This window comes from Phlebotomus papatasi, chromosome 3, assembly GCF_024763615.1.
Source record: "Phlebotomus papatasi isolate M1 chromosome 3, Ppap_2.1, whole genome shotgun sequence".
In the NCBI taxonomy this organism is placed as follows: domain Eukaryota; kingdom Metazoa; phylum Arthropoda; class Insecta; order Diptera; family Psychodidae; genus Phlebotomus; species Phlebotomus papatasi.
In genome coordinates, this window is record NC_077224.1 from 86,168,696 (window position 1) to 86,195,920 (window position 27,225).

A 27,225-nucleotide genomic window follows, 5' to 3' on the forward strand; every position below is an offset into this window, starting at 1 on the left:
AATATGCCTTTTTTGTAATAGTCTTTTGAGATTGAAATAACACTGAAATCTTACTGAAGATATTGTTTGAGTTATTACCTTGTATTATATCTAAACACATTTTATAATGCAATGAGTATTAATAAAGTCCTACAACTGTAAGAAAAGTGAAAATAATACTCTGGGCTATCTAAACTTGAAAAGAAAAAGTCAAAATTTGCGAAATAGTTAAGTTTTTCTTTAGTTGGCTGAGTGCTCGTTTTTCGTTTGAACCTCAATATCGAGGTTAAAAAATAATCTGAGAGAAAAGTTGTACATGAACGAAAATGTAGCTGATTAAATTCTCTATCAAACCCACAAAACAGATTGTTAGGGACAGTCCTAGTTTTCGAGATATTTTTGATCAAAGTTGCTAAAAAGTTCGATTTTTCCATGTTTTCTGACATATTTGTGACTACAGCGCCCCTGGTGTCAGTTGTACGAACTTCATTTGTTCAGAGGATTTATCGGGCATGTAAAGGACAACAAATTGTTCCAAAGTAAGAAATAAATCAGTTCAGCAGATTCGGAGATATAGGCACCCAAGTATCAAAAAACGGAAAAAACCGTTTTTCGTAAATACCAGGCGCAAAATCCAAATGAAATCAAAATGATAAGTATTTTCGTAAATCATTTGACCCTAGCAATAGAAAAAATAGCATAAGAACCCAGGGACAAAAAAAAAGTTTGAAATTGTTGCACAGTGTTATACTTTCGTCTTGACGGCCCTGAGTTCAAATCTCAGCAGAGGCATTTTTTTCAGCTGTTTATCGGTTGGTATCGGATGAACTTAAATTTAGATAGGTAGAAAGATCGACATTATCATCCTCTTGAATTTAAAACAAATGAATCACAGTTTGATTGTCCTTTGGTCTCGACGGTCCTGAGTTCAAATCTCGGCAGGGACATTTTTTTCAGCTGTTTATCGTTTATTATCCGTTGAACTTAAATTTAGATGGATAATAAGATGGATATTATCATCCTTGTTGAATTTCAAATAAAGGAATTACTGTTGATTATACTTTCGTCCTGACGGTCCTGAGTTCAAATCTCGGCAGGGACATTTTTTTTCAGCTGTTTATCGGTTATTATCGGCTAAATTTAATTCCTGTTAAATTTCAAATAAAAGAATTTCAGTTGACTGTCCTTTCGTCCTGACGGTCCTGAGTTCAAATCTCGGCAAGGACATCTTTTTTCAGCTCTTTTTCGGTTATTATCGGTTGAACTTAAATTAAGATAGATAATAAGATGGTTATTATCATCTTGTTGAATTTAAAATAAAAGAATTACAGTTCATTACACTTTCGCCCTGAATGTCCTGGGTTCAAATCTCGGCACGGACATTTTTTTTCATCTGTCTGTATAACTCTTTTATTTTTCCAAGGCTTATTGGAACTTTATTAATTTACCCTACCGAAAAAATCCGCAAAAATATTACTTATAAACCTCTAATTGAATTCTCCACTGACCGACTCGCAGAAATATTTGCCTCGAGGTGGAGAAAACTTACTTATACTTTGAGCGATATATGAGATATGTTCGATTAGCAATTATCGTCAATTAAAGTAATATTTTTGCTATTGCTATCCGTACATTGAACGTGACATTTAATCTGTCTGAGATAAACTTACTGAAGCTTGTTCACCATGAACATATTTGGCGGTGATCGCTTTTTCATCTCTGACTCTTCTTTTGCAAGAAATTGCATTACATATTAAATACCTTCAACACTCATAACGGACAATTCAAATGATTGGTGGTTGATTGTAGATGGGAGAATGAGTGGTAAACTCGTTCCAGAGCATCATTTTGCTCCATTTATTGGCACAATTATGGATAGCCTGATGTATCCTAACATCATTGCGGATTTTCTTCGGGTGGGATTGAATAAATGGCATATGTAGTTGCGTAAATTTAGCTGCAGTTAAAGAAACTCACAGGCAGGAAGATGCTGGCACAAGACCGTTAGTAAATGTCTCGGGAATTATCGATTTGTAGCTGGCACGGGGGAAAAATAAGAGATAGTTTTCACCGTTCTTTACGGCTCGTTCCATTCTTCGTCATGATCAGGCCTTGCGACCATTGAAGGTCGTATAGCGAGATCTCTTGCTCTCAATCTTCACCTTTTGTGATCTTCATCAGATAAATTTGCATTGAACGCAAATAGAAATGGGTAAACTCAATAACTCAAGAAACTGCAATGGGGCAAAAACGAGCTATTACGAGTTCAATTGCTTGTACCATTTGTATTTGTCCATTTTTTTTAATAATTCCTCGGGGGCACAACATTGAGATTTTCTAATGCCTCAGAGAGATTCTAGATACATCTATTGGGGAATTCTGTAACGATATGACAATGTCATATGACAAATTTTCCTGATAAATTTGGGAATAGGACAACATTGAAGACCAATGAGCATCAAAAATAGCCATTGCAAGTATCTCTATGAAGCTCTTAATAAGTTTACCGCATAAAAAATCTTAAATTTGTCATATGACATTGTCATACTGTTACAGAATTCTCCTTTTGGAGAGGAATTCTATAGCAGCTTGACAATGTTATATGACAAATTTACTTTTTAATGTGGTAAATTTGAAAGATGTTCTTGCAATCGCTATTCTATTAGCGCTGGGCATTAGTGTGGCCCTGTTCCTTAAATACGAAAATTTGTCATATGATATTGTCATAATTTTACAGAATACTCCTATTGGAGTACGTTCTAAAGCCGCTGGGTGCGCTAGTGTCCCATTTGATGCCTCATCTTTTGCATTAAAATGCTTAACTGAATGTTTCTTTCAGGTTGAGGAACAGGGAGTTGATCCAAATCTTCGGGACGGCGATGGAGCCACTCCATTGCATTTTGCAGCCTCTAGAGGACACTTATCAGCTGTTCGATGGCTCCTCAATCACGGTGCTCGTCTGTCGCTGGATAAATATGGAAAGAGTCCAATTAACGATGCTGCTGAGAATCAGCAAGTTGAAGTGAGTACTCCTCCCACTACTTCTGTACCAGAAGCATCTGCTGTTCACTGATCCATTCTCTCTCTTTCTCTTTCTCCCGCAGTGTCTCAATGTATTGGTGCAGCACGGAACCACACCGGATCATCACAATTCGGAGGGGAATTACCGGCAAAAGGCCAGCAAGAAATACAACAATGGCTACTACAAACAGTCGCAACATCACATGGCCAGCAATCAGAACCACTCGGAGCGCCACAAAGTCACATCAAAGTCCTCCTCAGCTCACAGTTCAGACACCGAACCATTCTATCTGCATCCGCCAACAGTACGTCAGGATGGTGTCTATACAAGATCCCGATCACCTCCGGATGCATCTTCAGTCTATGGACCTGTTGTGCCCAATGACGGGCTCTATGTCAATCCCATGCGCAATGGATCACTGACACCTCCGAGTCCAGGAGGCAGTATTTCTGGTGAATCTTTCTATCTGCATGATCCGCAAGAAGTCATCTACAACAGGGTGAAGGATCTCTTTGATTCAGACAGCAGCAACAAAGATGGCAGCACAGGCGGAGGATCACATCCAAATGCCTTGACAGGTAAAGATCTTTATTTTATACCTTGTTTTTCAATTACACACTGAGGAATAATGCATGTGCCCTAAAATTGTGAATCAATTAACACAGAAAACACAGAAGATGCCAATTAACAAAATTTCACGGTGTTCTGTTCGTTCTTTTTGTTTGCCAGAGATTAAAAAGAGATATCTTCAGTATGATTTATGGGAAAATTATGCAAATTGGAGGCATAAGTGATAGTGAAATGTCCATCTGGAATTTTGTTTTTAGTAAATCCTCAGGAGATGCATGAGAATTTGCCAGAAATATTCTATAGAAGTTTCTGTTGAGTATTTCAATGTGTCACGTGCTTCCTGTCGCCATAGAATTTTCTTTGTCGCCATTTTGTTTTTAAATTGTATGGAAGTTTGTTGAAAGGAGACATTAATATGTTTTAAAACGTGTCAATTAGCGCTGAAAACTAGTAAAAACCTTTAAAGAACTCTTTTTAATTTGCCAGCTCGAATGACAGCTACCCTCTGGCTTTGAAAACCAGCGCTGTAACTTTTCCATTTGTCCACCAACCGCAGATAACTTCACACTGTTCCTAAATTAAGTTGCTTTTAATTTAAAATATCCTCCATCTTGAAAATATCCTTTCATTCTCTGCAGGCTTTCTTATTCACAAAATTTCATTGTATGATTTATTTTGACATCATTTTGACATCAAAGATACCCAAATAACTTTCCAACACATGGAAAGTGACAAAATATTTAGCAATTGAGACGTAGAGAGCATCGTTCTGAACACTTTCACTTCCATTTGTAATCCAGCGTCACTCAGAAGTGGGATATATGTCAAATGCCTCCCAACTAAATTTGATTTGAAAATAAAATGTATTTGTGCAGGAAAAGAGAGTTTAAAAGAAAATATTTTCTGAGTTTTCGATCCCCTGGGTCTAGGGTCAAACGAAGACATCAATAAGTTTTCTGCAAAATTAATTTTTCTGACTCAAAAGATAATTATCTGAAGATGATTGATTTTAAATTCTTCCCTCAACCACAAACAATCAAGATTTTATCACGAAATTGCTGAAAGGCAGACTTCAGTTTGCATAATTGCCTTTAATGATATTGTTTATTAATTGTTAACAGTATTGTACAATTTCTCCGCAAGTGAATTAACTTGGCGCATTTGCTTTGTTTTCTATACACCACATGAATTAGTTAGCATCTGGTTAGGTTTTGCAAAGATATCCGTTATGAAGAATGTTTATTTGATAATGTTCAACAGTCCAAGTGGAGGTTCACTCCAGCAGCAGTGGAGCTGGAAGTGGCTCCGAGGAGAGTCTGTCAGTGGCATCATCGGCTTCAGATACGGCTCCCGCAATTCCTTCGTTGAATCGTTCTGGCGGAGCCAATAATACAGCCACGAGTGGTCACGATCATGACTACGAGGATATTTATTTGGTGAGGGAGGAGGCTCATGGGGCATCCCCAAAGAGCACAGCAGGACCAAAGGGGGCCCAGGGAAGGAGTCGCTCACGCGACAGTGGGTCACACAGTCGTTCGGCGAGCGCTAGTTCCAACCATAGCAATGACATTGTGGTTCAGTACTCAGGTGGCGGATGCAGCAATATCATCAAGAAACGCAATATCCTAAAGGACTCAACGGCTGCCAAGGGAAAGTATGATATACCACGGAAGACCACTGAAGTGTACAACTCTAAGAACTTTTCGGGTAGCAAGAGCAGCTCACCTGTGTTGAAGAATGACACTTACGAGAGCGTTTGCTCGCCGGAGGATACACAGGAAAGACTAAAGATGGCTCAAAGGCATCAGGGAGCTACCAAGGGGACACCTGCAGGAGGAGGGAGTGTGAATGGGGCAAGGCAGCTTCTCAAGAGAGTTGTCTCGGCGCCGATTACTAACAATGAAACTAAAGGTAAGTACCTATAATTTACAAATTGCAAAAATACATTTAAGTACGTATTTATCCATCTCGAAAGACCAAATCTGCCCTAGACTTTTGATGCCGCTCTATGGAATGGCTTTCTTTTGAATATAATACGGTAGACTCTCTCAAATTCAGGCATTTGGGACCAAAATATCATCCGCATTATGGAGAAATTCTGACAATAATCATGGTGATCCTCCGCTACTTCAGAAAAATGTTCGTGATCGATCCTAAGATTCTCCAATGCAAGATCGTCAATTTGATTCAGTCAGATTGTTCTAGGTTTACCCCGAGTTTGCCTGGCTAATTTACAAAATTCTCCAGAACACGCTTTTCTTCACTCTCGATCTGACAGATTTTTAGACATTGTAGTATTCAAAATTTCCGCTATTGGCACTACGTTATAGAACTCGCGTCCTTCGAAATGTTATTGAATAGTCCACAAACTTGGGACAAACTGCGACAACTAGAAAACATCGAAATTCGGTGTTTTCCATTATAAAAAGATTGAAGCCTCTAAGTTTTGTCATGGAGTCCAATGAGAATTATGGGAACTAAGGAACAATAAATTTTAACGTCTATTACGTTTTCTTATTTAGTATTCTGAGTATTTTCACAATGAATGTGATTCTATAATTTGACTCCAGGGCTATGGCATGTTATTTTTTTTCTATGGAGTCAGGCTTTGACTCGAATCCATCGTGCTTTTGAGGATTTTTCGAAAAGTTTTCCCTTTGATTGTCAAAAATGACAATTCATGGAAAAATGTGTTGAAAGGAAGATCAACTGGCATAGAGTGAAAAGCTCTAATCAAGCAAATTTGTCGGCAGTTAGGAATAATCTAGCTAAGTTTTAGATTATAGGTTGTGGAGGACATCCAAGAAAAGGGTGCAGCAATTTTGAGCCGATACTGAGCTCTGTACCCTTCAGTACAGCTTCCGTTTTATGCTGTAGAAATTGAGTATATTGCTCAGCCGGGTTACTTAAAAATTTTCAAAGGTAATGATTTCCTATCCAAAATTCACGCGCTTATATGAAGCTAATGCTGGACAATGTCCCGGAAAGTGCTCCACTGTTTCGTACGCAGATTTATACCATCTGCATTCTAGGCTATCGGCAATTTCCATCTTAAATACATGGCCATCGAGCTATTGTCCCCAAAATAATTAAATTGGAAAGTCCAGTAATTGAGATAAAATATCTATCGAATTTTCGAGCAGAGCCTTTGTGGATCTGCAGGACATTTATATCAATTCAATTCAATTTTGAAGTTTATTTCATGCCTAAAGGATACAATGTTTCCTAAGTATAAGTATAAGGCTATATATAACTTACAAAAGTTTATTTATTTTTTGTTTTTGTGACGTGAGTTGCAACCGATCCTAGCCTAACAGAATGACGACGTTCAAAAAAATTCATTGAGTAATTTCTTAATCTCTTTAACAGTTTGGTTTTTTAAATTTGATTTTAGTGTTTGTGGTAAATTATTATAATTTTTTATGGCATTAAATGTAATAGATTTTGTTCCATATTTTGTTGTTTTAGGACGTATGTTTATTATATCACCTTGCTGTCTTCTTTCCTGTGTATTAATTTCTAATTGACTTTGTGTGTGAATTAATTTATTTTTTATTTTGTGTATGTGTAAGATTTGCTGTACCGTAATAATTTGTCTTATTGGAAGTACCTTTGTCTCTTTGTATAAAGTCTCAGTTTTTGTGTACTTATTATAGTTGAATAGAATTTTTACAATTTTATTTTGTGTTCTTTTAAGTTTGTTTAGGAATTTTTTGTTTGTGTTGCCCCAGATCATATATCCGTAGCTCAATATTGACTCACACAGTGAGTAATATATCGTTTTTCTAATTTAATATAATTTCCGATTACAAATTCCTTTGTTTTTCTTGAGGAGCTCATCCTCAGCATCCTCATCATCTTGAGCAGCTTCTTCCAGGAGCTCTTGAAAAGAGCTCCTGGAATTAAAATAATTTAAATATAAAATTAATAAGGAAATTGTGCAAAATTGCGGACAGCTTGCAATATCGGACACTTTAATTATTTATCAAAATTCCACAATTTTTTTTAATTTCTTGAAGTTGTGAATTTCCAAAGAAACAACAGAACGTAACTTGGTGTCTGATATAAACAAAGCAATAACTATATTTTTTTCAATTTTTATTTTAGTCGTAATGGGAAACTGCAAAGGAGTTTTACGCACTGTCCCTATGTACAGTTCCCATTCTAGGGACTGTGTACACGCATTTGACATATATTTCCGCAAGTAATCTCTGTAATATTTCCGGAAAAACTGTGAGATCTTTTCCAGTGATATGGCCGGGAAGGGTCGTTGTATTTTTTTCGCTTTTGCGAGGAAATTTCTTATAGATTTTCTAGGGAAATATCGAAAAGACAACCGGAAAACTGGGGAATTTTTCCGAGGGATATTCCTAAGAGAGGTTGATGAACATCTTCCTGCTTTTCTAGGAAAATTTCCAAAAGATTTTGCAGAAAAATCTTAGTTAAAATCTTAGTAAAATTCCTGAAAAACTCAAGGATTTGTTCCACGGATATACCCGAGAAAGCCTGATGAACATTTTCCCGAAAAATTTGGTTTAAATGTTGGAAAAAATGAGGAATAATCTCAATTAAATCTCCAGAAAAGGCTACTGAATTTTACCCACTACCATTTAGAGCTTTCCCTAGATTTCCCTTGCATTTCCAATAGTAAATTTATTTGATTTTTTTTCTTATCATTTTTTATTTGTTGTTTTTTTCTTTTTGTATTTTGTTGCATTTATTTTTTTTAATTTATTTTATATTCATTTATATTTTTTCTAATTTTGATTTCCACGCGAGATCTTTTGAGCTTCCTTGAAAGAGGCTACTGAGTTTTCCCAGCCTATATGGAGATATTTCTTGACCATCTTGATAAATTCTCTGCTTCATATATTATATCCATGTATTGCTCTTCGATGTTATATACAAACTTTTTCCAAAAAACATCTCGACTGAAGTATATCATTAAGTGAAAATTAATTTCATATGGATTTTTTGGAAAAACCTATTGAATTGTTCCCGTCTCTCTTGGGAATTTTCTATGAATTTTCTAAATTTTTTTCTCTGGAAAATTTTAGTATTTTTATATGAGTATTCGATGTTCTATATGTTTTTTTTCGCAATAGAAATATCTCGACCAAAGTATATCTTTGTTACTGAAGTTTTCCTTTTTGGAGAAATTTCATAAATATTTTTCAAGAAGTCTGGAGGAAACTTCAAAAACTCGGAAAACCTAAGGGAATATTTCCCATGCAAGACTTTGGAGATTTTGTTATGTATTTTTTATAGCTTACCAAGGACAATTCTATACTGATTCCACTTGAATTCCTACGATAGAAAATATTTGGAGAATATTAAGGGAAAGTTCTTGATTTCAACATAGAATGTTCTGTAGAAAAGTCCAGGGAATTTCTTTGGAAATTACCAAAGAAATTTTCACAAGAAATTATCAAAAGCTCTCCAGGATCTTACCGATTTTTCCAGTGACTTCATCCGTGTTCCCATGTATGAAATCTTCGGGAATTTCTAGGACAAAATTCCTTACACAAATAATGAAATTTCTATTGAAAATCCTGAGAAATATCAGAGGACACAATCAATGGAAAAATTCTTAAGGAATTCTTTGGGAATTTCATGGAAATTCTAAGTACGACAATTCGAACGAAATTTTCTGGGATCTCGTTGGGAAATTTCCAAATTTTGAAATAGGGTAATTTCTTTAGTTATTCCCTTTACATTTCAAATAAGGGAATTCTTGCAGATATTTAAGGGGAAATTCACATTTCCTGGGCAAATCCCAAGTAATTTCATAAGAAATAATCCACAGAAACTTCTCTACTGAGAGAAATCCGAAAAACTTAAATTTTAATTTTACCCTTCAGTATTGATCCAAAATCGGTGTAAATGTTACCCTATTTAGGTGTATTAGGGGCTAAAGGTATCCTTTTTCATGTTAATTTTACCTTTAAAAAGGTGTAAAATTAAATAAAAAAAATGTTGATATATTTTTACACCTAAAAATTGTTAAATTTCTGAGGAAAAAATGTTAATCGCACCCTCATTTTTTCCTCAGTGTAGGAATTCTCTGCGAATTCCCTAAGAGACTAATGAATTTTTCAAGGCTGAAAATTCATGAAGAATTCCTTGTGATTTCCTTGGAAAATTTCCACCGCTCTGTAGAGTAATTTGATTGTATGAGAATTTCGGGTAAAATTCACTCGATACCAAAAGAATCAATAGGGAAATTTCTCCTGGGACGCTTTTTTTATGGGGATTAAAGGCGTCTACACATTGGGAGCAATTTTCGTTAAAAATTGCGTTTTTGACAGAAATTTGACGTTTCCCCCTACAACGCTACAGGGAATTTCCTTCAAAAAAGCAATTTTTGACAAAAATTGCTCCCAATGTGTAGAGGCCATAACTGTGAAAATCTCTTAAGTTCTCATCTTCAATTCAACTTCACATTCTACCTAATTTACTCCTGCGCTCCCATAATCATGAATGCCCTTCTTTATCAAATATCTCGAATTATTGCTGATTGGCTGATAATCTTAATTTTGAGAAAGATAAATTGCCTAATAAATTCAATGTCTTTCTTGATAAAATTAAAGAAAAAAACCTTTCAAAGCAATATTGCATTTATTTTCCTAATACTTCTCAAATCTCTTGTAATTTGAAGAATTTGGCAATATCCGTTAAGAAATTTGAATAATGCTATAATGTAGCATCATTAAAAAGATTACAATGCTTGGCATTTCTTTCATAAATAGCATATTATAGGTAATTTATTACCAATTTTCATTTGCATTCTTTTGGATTAATGGAATGTAAATGTCAATTTTTTTTCTTTAAAATATCAAATGATTTAACATTTTGTTAAAATAATTAAGTATTTGCATTACAAGGCTAAAAGTTTGAATTAGAAATGTTATTCTAATTTCTTTCCAATTTTAATACGCGTAATTTAATCTAAGTGGAAATACATCTCTACGAGTTGCCTACATTCCGGCACTTTGGCTAAAACTTGGCGCGCTTTTTTTTCTGCAGTTGTTGGTCCACCTCCGCCGCCACTTCCACCCCCTCTCAAGGCACCTAACCATTCCACCAGCTGCAGCAACAACTCCCAGTCATCCACCATGTCCACCACCACGGGCTCCTCCAATTCCATGGACGCTCAGCCGGTGGCGAATGAGGTGGAAAGCCCTCCGGACTCGGACTCTGGCCTCGAGGTGGTTGAGGAGCCAACTCTCAGACCTTCGGATCTCGTGCGCGGGAATCACAATCGCAGCATGTCCACGGTATCTGGTGAGTGACTTCTTGAGTTTGTTTTGGTGGTGGATTTGTCTTTCATTTCTAGCGTTTCTTGCGGCAGTGACTTGAGAGTCATAATGGAGAGGTTTTTTATTTGTTTCTTTGATGATTAATTGAATGTGATAGTGAAGCACGGCAGAGAAATTTATTGCTAATTTAAACAATTGAAAGACACTTCAGCATCCACCCCGAGGTGTGTACATAGTCGGAGTGTATACAATTAAAAATCTTGTAGAAAGAAGTGTATAATTGATCCAGTTTGTGAGTGGGGAAGGCGTGAATCAGTGTGGCAGATGATACCTCAGTGATTTCTCCCATTTATCAAATGCTAAGGCCTCCTTTAGAGAAATTACACCTCTTGAATCTTGTTGGTTAGGCTTTGAAAATTTCAAGAGTGTTGAGAAATTGCAAAGTGTTGAAGTTTATTTGAAATATTTTATGGTTTTTTACACTCTTTTTTATTAATGGTTATTATTAAAGAGGAAAAGTCCAATCAAGTAAAAGGTTACGTGATATGAGCTCAAGAAACTTGTATTTGTTTAAACAAGGGCCAACGGTTTTTTTTTTATTTTGAGGTTATGAGTGTTTTATTTGAACATAACCTTGAACGAAGGATTTTAGGATCCAGAGAAACTCTTCTTCAAAATATAACGAATTACATTACAGTAGAGTCTCGCTATAGTCCATATTTGGTTCCAGATTTGACACTTGGGTCGCACTATAGTCCATGTTAATTTTTAAAATTATCAACAACTTTTAGTATTGAAATTGCTCGACGGCTTCCGCTTTCTTTGCAATTGTGGTACTTGTCCTCGCTCTCTTCATTATGGATCACAATTTATCACAACTACTCAATAAAGTTTGCCAGAAATATTAAAATGATTATGAAAACATTGCACGTCGCGTACTAAAAAACATAACCTAACTCAAAATCAGTGCTTTTAAATCAACGGTCGATAAATTGTGGACTATAGAGCGATGGCCTATAGCGAGACTCTACTGTATTTACTTCTCGAGAGACAAAATTTACAATAAAATGTGTTTCCAGACACAAATCTTTATAAATCTTCATATACAAAATGTTTCCTTTGAGGTTATGTAAGTTGTCAACTAATGTCATTTTCTAGATAACCTAACAATAACAGAAGTATTCGATCGAGGATTCTTTTTACGTCTTCTATCCTTTAAACGGATAGATGTTTGAATTAAAAGAAATTGTTTTATTGATTATCTCATTACCATCAACAAATACTCGGAAATAACCCAATTTACCTTATAGACATCGCCGTCTTAGTGAAACCATGGAAGAAATCCTACTCGAATTGTACATTTCGAATATTTTCGTGCTTACTTTTTTTGAATTTTTATTCTAAATTTTAAGAAATTGGTTTTAAGAATGCCCTCCTAGCTGGGTTATGTGATTTTGAGATTATTGTATAAAAAAAATAATGAACCTTATCTGGTATATGTCAGTGAGTCGTTAGAAACTCATTTTATTATGCATCATAACCTAACAAAACATTTGCAGGTTATATTTCTCAAAAAATAGGTATTCATATTTTATAAAGTACCGGATGTTCATGTCGATTTGTTTAGAGAAAGGTGTAAACATTCATGAAAGCTTCTTATTAAATTACTAGTAATATGCCTGAAAGTCAGTTAAATACTCTCAATTTACACTTCCCTTATGTTGTTCCGCTGGTACACTTCCCTTGTGTTGCGATAAAGAACCTTTTCTGTATCCTCTATGCTCTCAAATTTTTATATTTTCTGTGTCTTTTCTGTATCGGTTATTGACAGGTGATGAGAAATTGAGCTAATAGGGTAAGTGTGCCACATTTCGGCATAGTTGCATATAAGCACCGAATTCCTAAGTTTGAAATGCAATAATTTTAATTCATATTGATATTTTTTGTTACTTCCTTTTCGGGAGGGTTGTTTGGAATCTTGAAAACTAGTTTATCATCTTTGTTTTCTTTAAATCACTTCCTAAAATATTCAAAAATTAATAAAAATATGGACATTGCTTTGGGTAGCATTCCGGCCACTTTGAGTGAAATACCGACCACCTTTTGTGACGCAACGGATAGAAAATTTCAAAACGTCAAACGGAACGAGTTTAATATTTAGTTTAATACGTTTATATAACCCACAAGCCCTGAGATCTTCCGTGTAGTTTGTCCTGAAGACCTGAAGAGTAGCATCTCAAATTTATGCGCAGATTCCCGTAACAATTTGCCCTTCCTGAACTCTTCCAAAGCCTTTTCCACATCATCTTTTTCATACAAGCGATGGTTTTTTTCTCTGGACATTGTAGAACTCAGAAATTGAAAAAAATGAAATAAAATGAATAAGAAATTTAGGAAAGCAAAATATGTTGCCGGAATAGGCAACACTACTTCACCGGAAAGACGCTCACAAAGTATATACTTTTTTTCGCGAAATACAGGATCCAGCTGGGAAATTTCACGCGAAATTTAAAGATTGATTCACTATTAACATAAACAGAAACAATCTTTAATGAAAACTAATCAGTTTTCATGAAAAACACCGAAGGAAAACCTTCTGCACTTCACCACAAATTACAAGACTGCTAGAAACACAATCGATCTGTCACATTTTTTGTAAGACTCTTTCCACACTGAATTTTTACAACGCAATTTAAATTCAAATTATAGCTAAAATTTAAGTGTCTTTGTGTTAATACATCCAAAAATGAATAAATATTTAAAATCAAAATAAAATTACACTCAAAGTGGCCGAAATTAGAAGCTTGTCGAAATTTGGCACACTTCCTCTATAACAACAGCGACAGATCCAGAAAAAATAGCCAAGCTTGTTGCAAAAATTAATTAGGAAAAGAAATCATCAAAACCGTTCCTTTTAATTTTAAAGGATTTTGTAGCCAAGGAGAGAATCAAGTTTAATAAAATGTGAAGATACATATGAAGTGTTGAATGAGTTGTTGCACTCGTACTTTTAGACTCTTGCAGACTTTTCAGCACAGTTTCAATAATTACAAACGAAATTACGTTTTTTTAGAGACTCTATTTTCCAAAAGTAGCTTCACTATTCTCTTAAAAAAATCAAAATATGTTGACACCCCTTCATCTCGCGCTAGAAAATCAAAATATATTAAAAAAAATTTGAAAATATTTATGAATTTTATTTTTCGATTTTTTTTAAAAGTTTTCCTTATTGGATTGTTAATTAGATTAAATAAATTACTAATTTCTAAGTATGAGAAGTGCATGAAGTGCAAGAAGTACTGGAAGTATTGCCACATTTTCGAGAGTGTTGCGAAGTTTTGGAAGTGCGAAGGCCTCTTCCATACAAATTGTGGAAATGCCTGGAAGTGGTGTACACAATTTTATCCAAATATCTCCCCCTTGGGTTTTTCTTTTTTGCTTTAAGAAATTGCGATCAAAAACAGCCTGAGTTTTTCTTTTTTGAAACTTTTTTAAGAAAGATTTTAAGCAAGCTTTCTATTTGAAATTATTTACGAGTTCACCTCCATTAAAAACAATCTCCAAAAATGTCTATAAAAAAATATTTCCAAATCGGCTTTTTGTGTGGAAATTAGGATTAAGAAGGGAAATGTTCTTTTTAACGTGCTTAAATTTAAAAATTTAATTCAAATTCAATTTTTCGGCCGAAATCTTAAGCTTAAAACATGTTAAAACCACCAATAAGACTTTTTCTTAAGAAAATGTTCAGAATTTTATTAAAATTATAATGATTATTTATATACTATTTTTTTAATTTTCTGAATATAATGTAGGAGGGGTAACGGCCCGTTTACAACTTTGAAACCTGCAATATTAAAGGGGCCGTTTGGATAAAATTATGCGTCTTATGAGCTCAAAAAACACATACAGTCGAGTTCCTCAAATTTGAACTCCTCAGATTTGAACGACAGTTGCATTCAAAATGTAAAATATGAGGTTATGTAAAAGAAATTTTGCATGGAGTTTGAATTAGAACTATTTCCCTCTGGTGTTTCCTTAATATTGCCGTCTTATAGTAATTTCCTCAACAAATTCCACCTTTTTAACAACAAATTCAATTGATACAATTCTCTAAAGTTATTTTCCTTAATTTGGGAAAAGTTAATTTTACATGAATTTCGTTACGTTTTTGAAAATATTGTTCAAATTTGAGGAACTCTACTGTAAAATATAAAAAAAAAACTGGTCTTGGGCACTCTTGGTGTAGGGGCCTTGTCAGCATTGCCTCTTTAGTATCCTCTATATCCGCCACTGTACATTTGTATTTCGTTTAAGGGTTATATGGGAAAATAAGGTTATGTTGAATCTAACCTTACATTCATCTTCTTGATTTTTTTTATAATTAATTTGGACATTTGATTAAATCGAAATGTATGTAAAATTTGAATATTGGTAGTGGATAGCGATGGATTGAATTTAAAAATGTCATAATTATCCTATTCAAATGGGTTCCAAAAAGGATTTTCCACATAAACTAAAATAACCTCACATTCTAAAATAATCTCTTGACTCTCTTGAACAAAAAACAAATAAATTGAGACGATGTCTCTCACCATGGTACCGCAAATGAGAGAGGCAGAGGGGAAGTAGATTAAGAAGAAGGTAAAAAAAGGCATATGAGCAATAATTAATTCCCACCTCTATCGCAATTGGTGCAAATCACAAGATTTGCTGCGTTATGGAAATGTTTTTCATCTTCTCATTATAGTCTTTTAGTGGAAGATGAATCAAAAATCTCACTGCTCAAGTGGTTTATATTGTCTTACGTGTGTTATTCACAATGTTAAATGAGTTTACAAACCAACAGAAGAAGCCCCAAGTACTGCAATTTCCAATTGCATTCTCTTCAATTTTACCTTTAAAGAGGCACTTTATGCAAAACAAACAGACTTTTTGCGCACTTCTGCACATGCAAATAAGTTACAGATGAGAGGAGAATCTGATTGAGATTTTTATTTTTAATACTAGGCTTTTGGGCATTTTCTGCAATAAAATATAAGTTTTAAAACGAAATTTCACCAAATAAGTGATAAATATTTCCATCTTCTTGCTGATTTTATTTAAATTTTGCAACCTTTTGTTAGTACAAAATTCAATATGAGAAAATTTCCCCGTTCGTTACGGTTTTGTAAACAATTTGAAATTTTATTTGATCAAGTTCACCCGTATATTAACGATATTGCGAATCTTTTAAATTGCTAGTTCAATATTCTCTCTCCATCATCCAAGACAAAACAACTCTTTTTTCTAATATCAGGCGTCATAAATCTTAAGAAAATACTCTTTTGAATAATTTTTTTTATGGTATGTTGGATTATTGAATGAGGAACTATATTATAAAATTAATTGATTTACGAGGGAAAAATTTTCTTCATATTGGAAAAACACTGAGAAAACCGAAATCTAAAGGGGTTAATGCACGCGATTTTACATGATTTTCATTTGGTGTTTTGCATTTCTCCTTTTTTTTTGATTCGATATGGAAAATTGTGTATTTAATTAATTTGAAAAAAAAATGATAAAGATAAACATGAGTTTTCCATTTCGATCAATTTTTAATGAGCAATTTTGTTTGTACAATCAGTTACAGACATTTGAAAAATAAAGTGGATAGAAAGTGTCTGGAAAGTTTCATAATATTTCCTCTTGTTTGCAATTAAATGTTTTGAAGAGGTGTTTAAAGAAAGACTTGGGGTAAAATAAGTGGTTCATAAACGGTGAAATATGATTTTTTCAGGCTTGAGATAACTTCCTCAAGAAGTTTAATGGCATTTTAAATGTACTATCTTAGTGGGATTGCGCTGGAAAATCGTCGTTAGTTGAAAGTTTATCAGTAGAGACTTTTCACCTTAATAGCAGAATAAGCGGCTGGATTGTTTGAAAATTTGAGGTTCTATTTAACCCATTTGACATAACCTCAAAAAGCCCAAAAGAGGCTATTATATTTTTAGTCTTTACTTACACAAATAAAAATTAGCAACTGTTCCCATTTTCGCCGTGACTGTTCCCACTTTCGCCGCGAGTGTTCCTATTTTCGCCGTGCAATTGTTCTCAACTTGCCACTTGAATTATCCACAGCACCACGCTTTGATAACTTCTATACGAAATATTTTTCTCATTCCATTGATTTTATTTTTTTAAATTGTTTGAAAGAAATTTATTAAAATTTTACAAAAAATAAGGTAAAGTGCTCTCAAGTCGAGTGCTGTATCGACTCGACCGGTGGGTCAATATTTGAATGTTTGATGGTGAATTTCTATGAAATTGTCACTGATTCGTATTTATTTGTGGAATAATTGACCTATTAATGTTAGATCATACGCCAAATATTAGTGCAAATATAAATAAATTGAATTTCCGGTCGAATTGAGGAACCGGTCGACTTGAGGGCACTTTACCTTACTTGTTATTGCATAATTTTTATATTGATTTTATTTAAGTACTTTATTAAGTATATTTAATAGGTTCCTAACTCAATGACCTAATAATTAAGGAGTTGTAGTACATCCAATCACTTAAAAAAAGCGTGGCAAAGCGTCCCAGACTTTGCGAAATGCTCGAACTCATGACTTAGATGGTATCCCTCAAAGTACTTTCGCATCTTAACGTTTATCGATTTTCAACCGATTTAAACCGTTTTGTAAATCATTCCAAAGGTCCCATAAAATATTTTTAAGACGAATAAAAATGATTTTCGGACAAAAATTACTTATCGGTTTATTACCGGTTCACAAGCGATTTAAACGGATTTATAAATCACTCAAAATATTTCGCAAAATACACCTTAAGAGCAAATTAATTGAATTTCGAATAAAAATCACTTATCGGTTATGAACCGGTTCATTACCGATTAGAACCCGATTGGAATCAGTTCAGTTTTGTCAGAAATTCCAAGACCCTTTCCAACGAGCCAAACACGACCACTTCGCCTGATAAACGCGTTCTCTAGAGCGTTTCTTAAACCTTTAACCTTGAAGAAACCGTTATTAGGAATGATTCCACTTTATTTTTACATATAGTCAATCGTTCACCTGGGTTATCTCTAAAACATATCCGAAAATGAAAAGAATTGCATGACGCGTTTTTGAGCAATCCCAAAAAAACATGGTTATGGAGCATGTTAACTATAATACATATTAACGATCCTTGAGTCGACTTATGCGGCGGGATGTTCCGAATAGGTCCCAAGTCGCTATCTCTAACCGTTTGGCCTCTAGAGCTGGTGACAGCCGGACGGACAGACGTACAGACGAACAAACAGCGTGACCACACTTCTCAGAAATCGTCTGAAACGCGAAGATTTATTGAGAAAAATGGTCTCCGTGGAGTTCCAGCAGTAATAATATTTAAATTAAATAATAAGGTTTAGTTCATAAGAAAAGTATTCCAAATTTTCCGGAAGCAAAAAACTACTCAAGGGAGTTAGCTTTTTGTCCGGAAGAGCATTATTGCAGTTGAATTTCAATAAAGTTGATCAAATAGCGATACAAAATGTTATTTTTTAAAATTATTTTTGTTAGATATTCAATATTTTATCTCAATATTAATTAAATTTTAGAATACTACGTCAAAATAAGTTCATGAGCGCATAAAATAATTTTTTTAGTAGAATTTCGCAATATTATGCAGAAATCGTATTTATATAAAAGGTAGAAATTAATATGCGCAATATTTTGACGAAATAATTTTCAATACCGATCGCATTTTCTGACAATTTTGCTTAATATTTTGTCTCAAAGTATAGTAGCTAGAATACATCCTGCAAAAAAACATCCTTGATGAATAATTCAGTGATTTTCAATGGTTTAGATATGCAAAACCATTTCACAAAAGTGAACATTTCACTCTTCATCGGAAAATCATCATTTGAAATTCACAATATTTGAACGCGTTCGTGCAGTTTCTTGCACTTCTGCAGAGGGCGCTAGTACAGCAAATTTACCACTTGCTTTATTTCAAATTCTTTCAGCCCGTTTTCTCTCAAGGCGGAACTCCCTGTATTCAAGGGGTGAACAAGTCTACCAGTTCACATTAAGTGCCGATCATCGCGATCATAGAGATTGATTCCCGCGATATACCGATCTGACACTCACGGTTCCCTCGTTGACTATACTTTTTCACCCCCTGATATTATTTATAAGTTATGTCTAACATAATCTTACACATATAGAGTATAATCCATTCTCGTTTAATTAGGATTCCTATCGGAAAGTACAAGCCAACATTTAACGTACGGATTATAAACTTTAAGAATACCTCCTGAGACTTCAACATGTTACTGTTTGCTTCTAGATTTAATAGGGTAACAGTATCAAATATCGGCATAGTTCCACAAGGGCCAAAGCCTTAAGTTTGAATTGTAATATTTTTTGATACAAATTGATTTTTGTGGTATTTGTAGATAGTTTATCGTCAATATTTTCTTTAAAATCATTCTAAATACATTTTAGAATGTACGAAAATATAGACATAGGTTTGGGTAATATTTCAACCACCTTTATTCATTTAGTTCCTTACCCTTCCGGGATTCTTTCAAATTCTTTTTCGCATCGTCTCGTTCGTTGAAACCACATTTTTTTGCAAAAAAAAAAAAAACAAAAAAAAACGTTTGAAGAGTAAACGAAGTGGTCGAAATTGCAAGCTGTCCGAAATTTGATCCAGTTACCCTAAGTTCGGTCGGATCAACGAACAATCGGCGTTATATTTTTCCGTAAAATTTCATAATGTGGAAAAATACCAAAGAAATTGTTCTCTCTAAGTAATTCGTGCAATAAAAACAAAGCAATTCATCTCTCAATTTAAAAGATACTTATAATTATTAAATGTAAATCAAAATGTTTTACATGCCAATTTTATGCACAAAATCTGTTTTTTGTGTGTTATTTTTTTGGAAAGGCTCACCTCAATATTTTATACCTTTACTCCACTTTGAGTATTATTATTCAGAGAGTTGTGGAGAAAGACTAGAGAGAAAAAGAGTATATATCGTGAAAAAAAGAGATTCTGTAAAATTTATTAGTAGATTCAATTTACTGTAAATTCAAGTTGAATTACGTTTTTGAGTCTCTTCATTTCTTCATTTTTCCCCGATATCCAACTATATTTTGCTCTTAAAAGAAGACAAAAAGGCCACAAAGTTAGTGAAAGATGAAGAAAATGGAATAACTTGAGTCGCGTGTTTAATTGAACCGTTTATTGGCGTAATACATTTATTAGATTGAATAAGATACAATATATAGAAGATGGCTCATAAGACAGAGAACGAGATAAATCTGGCTAAACGGTGCTTTTCATTTTCACATTAAATTCTTCAGACGATTCGCGTTTTTTTTTTCCTCCATGCCCAGGAAATGCAATATCTCTGAGAAAATGCAAATTCGAACGTCGAAATGGGGAGTCAAGTCCATCATTTTAAAAGCTTCTTTCGTGTTTAGTTATTGGAATTATTAATGTCTATGCTATTTCACTGCCACCTTTCATCATGCACCACCTGCAGCTCAGCTTTAAGGTAATGTGCGTAAGTCGTTTTTTTTTTGTAGAAAAATGCGGAGGTGTTTGATCTTCAATCTCCCATAAATCCATTAAGTAACTGACACTAAATGGCTTTTGATTTTGCTCTACAAGTACATACTTTCATGTTTTCTTAATCAATGATGAAAATGCTTAATCCATTAAGGACAAGAGGGCCAAAACATAACTTTAGAAGGCCGTAGGATTTTTTTGGGGATACCGGTGTCCCTATAGTCCTTAAAGGGTTAAAGATGAAAATTTTCCATTTAAATTGTGATAGGAAATTTTTAAATAGAAGATATTTTAGTAAAAACTATTTTTATTAAAAATTAAAAATATATTTCTAAAGAAAATTATCAAAGGAGAGATCTATTGAGAATGTGAGAACCTTAGGAAGTTTTCTAAATCATTAGTCTGAAGAAGGCCTAAGGATATAAACTATGAAGGAGATTAAATAACTTTTCCAATTGAAATATTCTTTTCGAGTCATGAACTCTAAGAAGAACTCTAAGGCAGTACCTTTTTTGTTATTCCAAAATGTATACACACGGCTCTTCGTTATCCGGCACTTCATTATCCGGGTGTCAGTTGCCAAACACTGGCGGTTGATGTATTCAAAACGATTTTTTTTACGAAACATGCAGGTTGTCCAGAGTGGATTAATGTGTTATTTTCATTTTATCAAAGTTTTTCACGCACAATCATGCTACAAAATGAAACATAAACACACCACAAAGAAAATTCTGTTGTTTTTCGACAGAAAACAAATTCCCACAGCAGAAAATATAAAAAACGTTGACAAGATTCAAAAAACCAAAATGTCATTTTGTCCCCACGTCAGCCGGATAACGAAGAGTCGAGTGTAGGTCGGGTGAAAACTACTGAGAGCGACACCTATAAACAATTGGGAGAATTAAAAATTATAGTCAGTAATTTAGTAACACTCCTAATATGGATCTATACCAAGTTTCATTTCCATCTGGAAATTCTTTCTTATCGTGCACGACAATTGAAGTTGGTGTGTCGATGCATTTTTTAAAAATGGGACAACTTAGTCAAGTACATCAAAATTGTAGGATATTGTTGATTAGAAAAAAGAGATCTTGGAATTACGTATTCCTTTTTTCTTGTACACTCTCAGAACCTTTCCGCCGACCTGTGTATTTTTATTTACCTAACCAGAGCGCAAAGTTAGTGCTTTCCTATCATTACAAGTCAAAAATACAATATTCCTTAAAATTCATTTTATTTATGAGATTTTATAAAGGTTAAAATTAAAATTCAAAATATTTTAAGTTAAAAATCCAAATCTGAGAAGCTTAGATATTCAAAAGAAATATAAAAAAATGCAAAATTTAAGTAAAATGAGAGAAAATCTAAGAACATTAAATCTGGGACTTAAAATTCAAAAAAAAAGTTTTATTATGAACTGAAATCGTTTTAATGTCTTATTTTAAAATATAAAAACTTCAATTTATTCTAATATTATATTAAATATCTCATCATTATCTATATCAATTATCATTATTTAATCATTATCTATATCAAAGAGTAAGAGGTAAAATTTCAATCGATTCAATTTTACTAAATTGAGAAGGTGTGACAGCGCCATTAGAATCTAAATTTAAATTTAAATGTAAAGACTTTATCAAGATCTAAATCTGAATTTTAGGGTTTTATTTAAAAAAAAAAAGTAAATAACCTTTAATAATCTGACAATGAAAATATACTTAGAATAAATAAAATTTCTTAGATAAGCCATTCTAGAATTTTAATTTACGACGTAAGATGAAAAGATATAAGTAAAACTTATAAATAAATGAAAATTTAGTAAATTATTTATACCTCCAGTGCTCCTTAAACCAGGAAAATTTAATAATATACAAATTTCCAATCCCTTTTTCACAGGCATTGAATTTATCTTTATCTTCCAAATCTAAATCTAAATTCAGTTTGTTTTGATGTTGACAAGAATAAGAAGAGTGTGTGACAGTAGGATAGACATAAGGATTGTGCTTAAGAAAGAAAGAAATGGAAATTTCGATTTCATAAAATTTCCTTAATGTAAAAGAGATAAGGTAAAGTGGTACAAGTTGGACAATGGTACAATTTGGACAGGGCTTTTTGTCTTGATAAATTTAGTACTTCATTTTTATTTGTATATTTTTAATGATTTAGTTTTATAATTTAGTTCCTTGTGCTTAAAAACAAATTTTGTACTGTATTTATCAAGAATAAAGACATGTCCAACTTGTACCGGCGAATTGTCCAACTTGTAACACACTAATTGCAAATTATATCACTTTACCCTATTATCTGAGGAATGCGGAACCTAAAATAAGAGTTATGGGTTTCACTTACAACAAAAATATCTTAATTGAACCGCTCAGAGTAAAAACAAGCTATCTTAAAAATCTATCTGAAGTTATAAGTAAAGCGTTTATTGATTTACGGCTTACAAAATTCTTATTAGAGGTACATTGAAAGTTCTCAAATTTCCAAAAGTTCAAATTTGGTTCCCCAATGAACATGTAATTCTTAAATGGTTTATGTCACCACTAAAATTTTATCTAGAAAATTACTTTTTTCTGTAAGTCTTGCCTCTTTATTGTAATTTCACGAAAGAAAGGCTTCATCACTATAAAATAAGTAAACAAAGTGAAACTTAATGCGAATAATGGCGATCCTAGAAACAGCATGCGCTAAATACTTTACCATAATCCTAGACACCTTCCAAAACTCAGAGTGTCTATATTTTGTTTGATTATCTCTTTCGATTTATTAAGTTTCTTCATTGTTAACTAGGTGGGGATTCCGGAAATAGTCGGGAAATACAATACATTCAGGAAAAATTAATTAAACTTCATCAGTGATCAAGCCGAAAGCTCTGAAGAAAGTTGACGAATTTTTCTGGAGTGAATTGTATTTACTGTACTGACGATTTTCGGAATCCTCACCTATTTAACGATATATTACGTCTTGTGTTTTACATGCAAACTTGGTTAATTGCGACCTATTTTTATAGCTTTCCGGTGTGTGTCCCGGCTAAATCTATTTTGCTTGACTATTAAGGTATTATTGAGTAGTCAGAGATTTTAAAGTATAACTTCTTTAACATTCTCTGCTTCACTATCACTGTGATTTCAATAATCACTTCCCCTCGAAGCCCAAGAATCTCAACTCTTGAAGAGAATTTAACCATCAAGAGGTGCACTAACAGACGGTGGTGGTGGTAATCTGCTCTACAATTTCTCTCATTCTCTTTCGTGTCATGATGTACATAGTAAATTTATATAAAAAAGATTCATAAGATGAAAAAAAATTTACACTTGAGCTCTTAAACAATTGTTGTATTGTTTGTGTGTGTGTATGGTAGCAAATAAGAAAGCCAAATTGATCAACGGCAGCGGCAGCAACTTCGAGGAGAGTCAGTGTTATTCACATCTTGGCGGTGAACGGCCCAGCTCGCGTCCAGGTGGACCAAATCTCGTCAATAAACAGCTTGTGCTGCCATTTGTGCCGCCCAGTTTCCCTAATGGGTCAATGTTGGACGGCTCAAATCACCTGATCAAACCATCCGAGTATCTCAAGTCTATCAGTGATAAACGGTCCAGTGCATCCTCAGCGAGGTGAGTTTGTGCCTCAAATTTAACAAAAAAGAAAATCCCTATCTCGAAGTGGAAAATTTTAAAGTGCTAGTGAAATACTGTGATGCAAAGTCAATTGAGGATTAATTATGGATTACGTGCGTTGACAAGGTCCACGGACACGGAGGATTACATGCAGCTGTCGCAGACTACATCACCACTGCCTCCAGCTGTTCCGGAACCACCTCGACCTCCGCCACCGCCACCGGCGCCCCCGCTGCTGGTCGCCGTGCCACCCAAACAGGCCCCATTGCAACCCTCAGCCCCAGACACGGCCACCAGGAAGCAGCAGCAACCCCTGTCGGCCATCTCCATTCAGGATCTCAACAGTGTTCAAGTAAGTGATCATTTTTCTTCAAGTTGCCGAATATTCGTCTTTGGCCTTTCGACTCTGGCCTTTCGTCTTCAACTTTTCGTTTTTGGGTTCATTCAGTCTTACATGTGCCCTAATACGGGCTTCAGACCTAAGGCTTAACTATCTGGCTCAACTCCTTTAATTACTCATCAAGCATGATTTTTTAGGAAATTGTTGTTTAGGATTGAACAATAAGGGTAAATGATTCATTAGATTTTGAAAAATCAATAAAATTGCTTGTTATTAAGATTTTTGAGACCTTCGGTAACTGGGCTAAACCTCCAGTCTGAAGCCGACATAAGACGAAAGAATTCAACAAGTCGTCTTCAACATTTAGTCGAAATGTGCCCAACAAAACAGTTCAAATTTTCGGTAAAATAGCATATAGTCGAGATGCATTCGAATACGAAGTGGTCCATAATTTTGTTTTCAAGCAGGGGAAGGCTATACTATCGACTCGATAGTATCGTCAAATCTATATCATGTAAATTAAGCAAATATCGACTTTTTACGCATTGTTGAGCCATTTATTATGAAACACTTAAAAGAATGTGACATTTGAAAAATATCTAAATTTCTTACAAAGCGTGCAGCTATCGTTTAAAGTTTTCAGAATCGACAGTCGATACTATCGAAAACAAAGTTATCATGTCACCCCAAGCTTCGAATCTTACCTGTGACATTATATTTTATAATGTCAAATTTATCAAAGAAATATTGGAAAAATACGAAGTGTTCAAAACCAGAAATTGTGTGAAGTCTGAAAGCCTACCCCTTACAATTCGTCTTCCCTTATCGTCTTTACTACAAAGACGAAATGAAGAAAACAAAAACAAAATCACTTCGGTTACAATCCGTTTTCACTTACATCAGTTTCGACTTTAGACGAAATGAATACAAACAATTTATTTTTCTACATTTCGTTTTTAACATTTAAACGAAACACTGAGAAAAAAGAGGGTGCGATTAACTTTTTTTCCTCATAACTTTAACACTTTTTAGGTGTAAAAATAAATCAACATTTTTTAATGTTAATTTTATACCTTTTTAAGGGTAAAATTAACATGAAAAAAGGGTAACTTTAACTCCTAATACACGTAAAATGCATAATATTTACACCAATTTCGGATCAATAATGCAGTATAAAATTAACATTTCCGGAATGTTATTTTAACTTTTTCGGATTTCTCTCAGTGGCAGGCTTCGCATCTTACCTATGGCATTATATTTTATTAGGTCAGATTTATCAATGAAATATTGGAAAAATACGAAGTGTTCAAAGCCAGAAATTGTGTGAAGTCTGAAAGCCTACCCCTTACAATTCGTATTCCGTTATCATCTTTAATACAAAGACGAAATGAAGAAAACGAAAATGTCCAACGTGATCTGTCACTTCGTCTTCGGTTACAATCTGTTTACACTTGCATCGGTTTCGACTTTGGACGAAATGTACACGGTAAAATCTTTTGGACACTGACCAAAATATTGGAACAAATTTTTTTGGAATCGATTTGCACCTAGAAAAGATATTTTTTTGTTCCAAAAAGTTTTCTTTATAGTTTTGTTATGAAATATAGTTACAATTTTGTTAGAGTTTTCTTTTGGGACCATTTTGATACGGTGGAATGTCTACAAATTTGTGTTGATTTCGTTTTATACAAATTTATTCCTGAAATTTCGTACAGAATTTGTTGCACTCGACTGTTTTGTTCCCACTGTCAGAAACAAATTGGTACATTTTTTTATAACAATATTATTCCTATCTGTAACATATTTGTTCCAAGAATTTTCGGAGTCCGTGGACGAGGTAGGGTAAAGTGATATAAGTTGGACATAGTGTTACAAGTTGGGCAATTCGCCGGTACAAGTTGGACATGTCTTTATTCTTGATAAGTACAGTACAAAATTTGTTTTTAAGCACAAAGAACTAAATTATAAAAAAGCCCTGTCCAAATTGTACAATAGTCCAACTTGTACCACTTTACCCTAATTTTTGGAAAGAAATTGTTACTCATATGGGGAATCGTTTTGTTCGCACTGTCGGGAACAAATTCGTGTAAAAGATTTCGTTTTACAGTTAAGGCCTATACTTCAGTCGAGATGGATTTCGATGGCGAAAGTTCATAAGGAACATCAAATAAGAATCAACTTAAGAATGTTTTATACAGACGTGTGCATGATGAAATGATATGCGAGTGCTGGCAGCAGGAATCCGAAAATGAAGAGATCCAGTATTTAGTTCAGTCAAAATAAGTTTGTCCAGAAGGGGGACTCTGTAACAGTATGACAATGTCGTATTATTATTAATCATATCGGGGTATACTTTGTTACAGTGTAATCATGTTATATTGTTGTTGATCCCGTGTTGGAAGAATCTGTTAAGTCAGTTTGTGGATGACTTTAACCCTCCTGTTCATAAATTTTTGTTTGATTCTAGTGTTTAAGAACGTTCTTAAACGAACTGCTTACAATGACCATTAGGAACTCAATGGTCATTTATGTTGTTCTTCTGTCGAATTTTCAAAGGAAACTTATCATATGACATTGTCATGTAATTACAGAATTCTTCTATAGGTAGCGTTTTGACCATTGACGTACAATTCTCATATGACGTATGTTCTTCTTCTTCTTCTATTCTTTAAAGTTTTTTGTAGGGGCCGGACGACTCTTGAAATCCACACAGTCTTGACGTTTGTTCGGTTTCAAACGGTTCTTGCTCACCTTTGTGCAATTTAGTTCTCGGACACAATTCGTTTCCGTGTAGGGGAAAGTGCCCATGCTTGATACCATTGGAAGCTTCGTAATGACTAAATTTTTCCTATGTTTCTCAATCAACACGACTAC

General features: G+C 34.0%; 1 protein-coding gene across 4 annotated transcripts in view; it reads left to right on the forward strand.

The window, feature by feature from the left end:
* LOC129806159 (espin) overlaps positions 1-27,225 on the forward strand; it is a 135,957-nt gene that overhangs the window by 99,070 nt on the left and 9,662 nt on the right. For all 4 annotated transcript variants that reach the window (XM_055854539.1, XM_055854540.1, XM_055854541.1 and 1 more), the window contains 6 exons: positions 2,819-3,001; positions 3,084-3,579; positions 4,832-5,482; positions 10,598-10,855; positions 23,756-24,008; positions 24,138-24,363. In XM_055854539.1, coding sequence (XP_055710514.1) covers positions 2,819-3,001; positions 3,084-3,579; positions 4,832-5,482; positions 10,598-10,855; positions 23,756-24,008; positions 24,138-24,363 — 2,067 coding nt within the window. The remainder of the gene's footprint in view (positions 1-2,818; positions 3,002-3,083; positions 3,580-4,831; positions 5,483-10,597; positions 10,856-23,755; positions 24,009-24,137; positions 24,364-27,225) is intronic.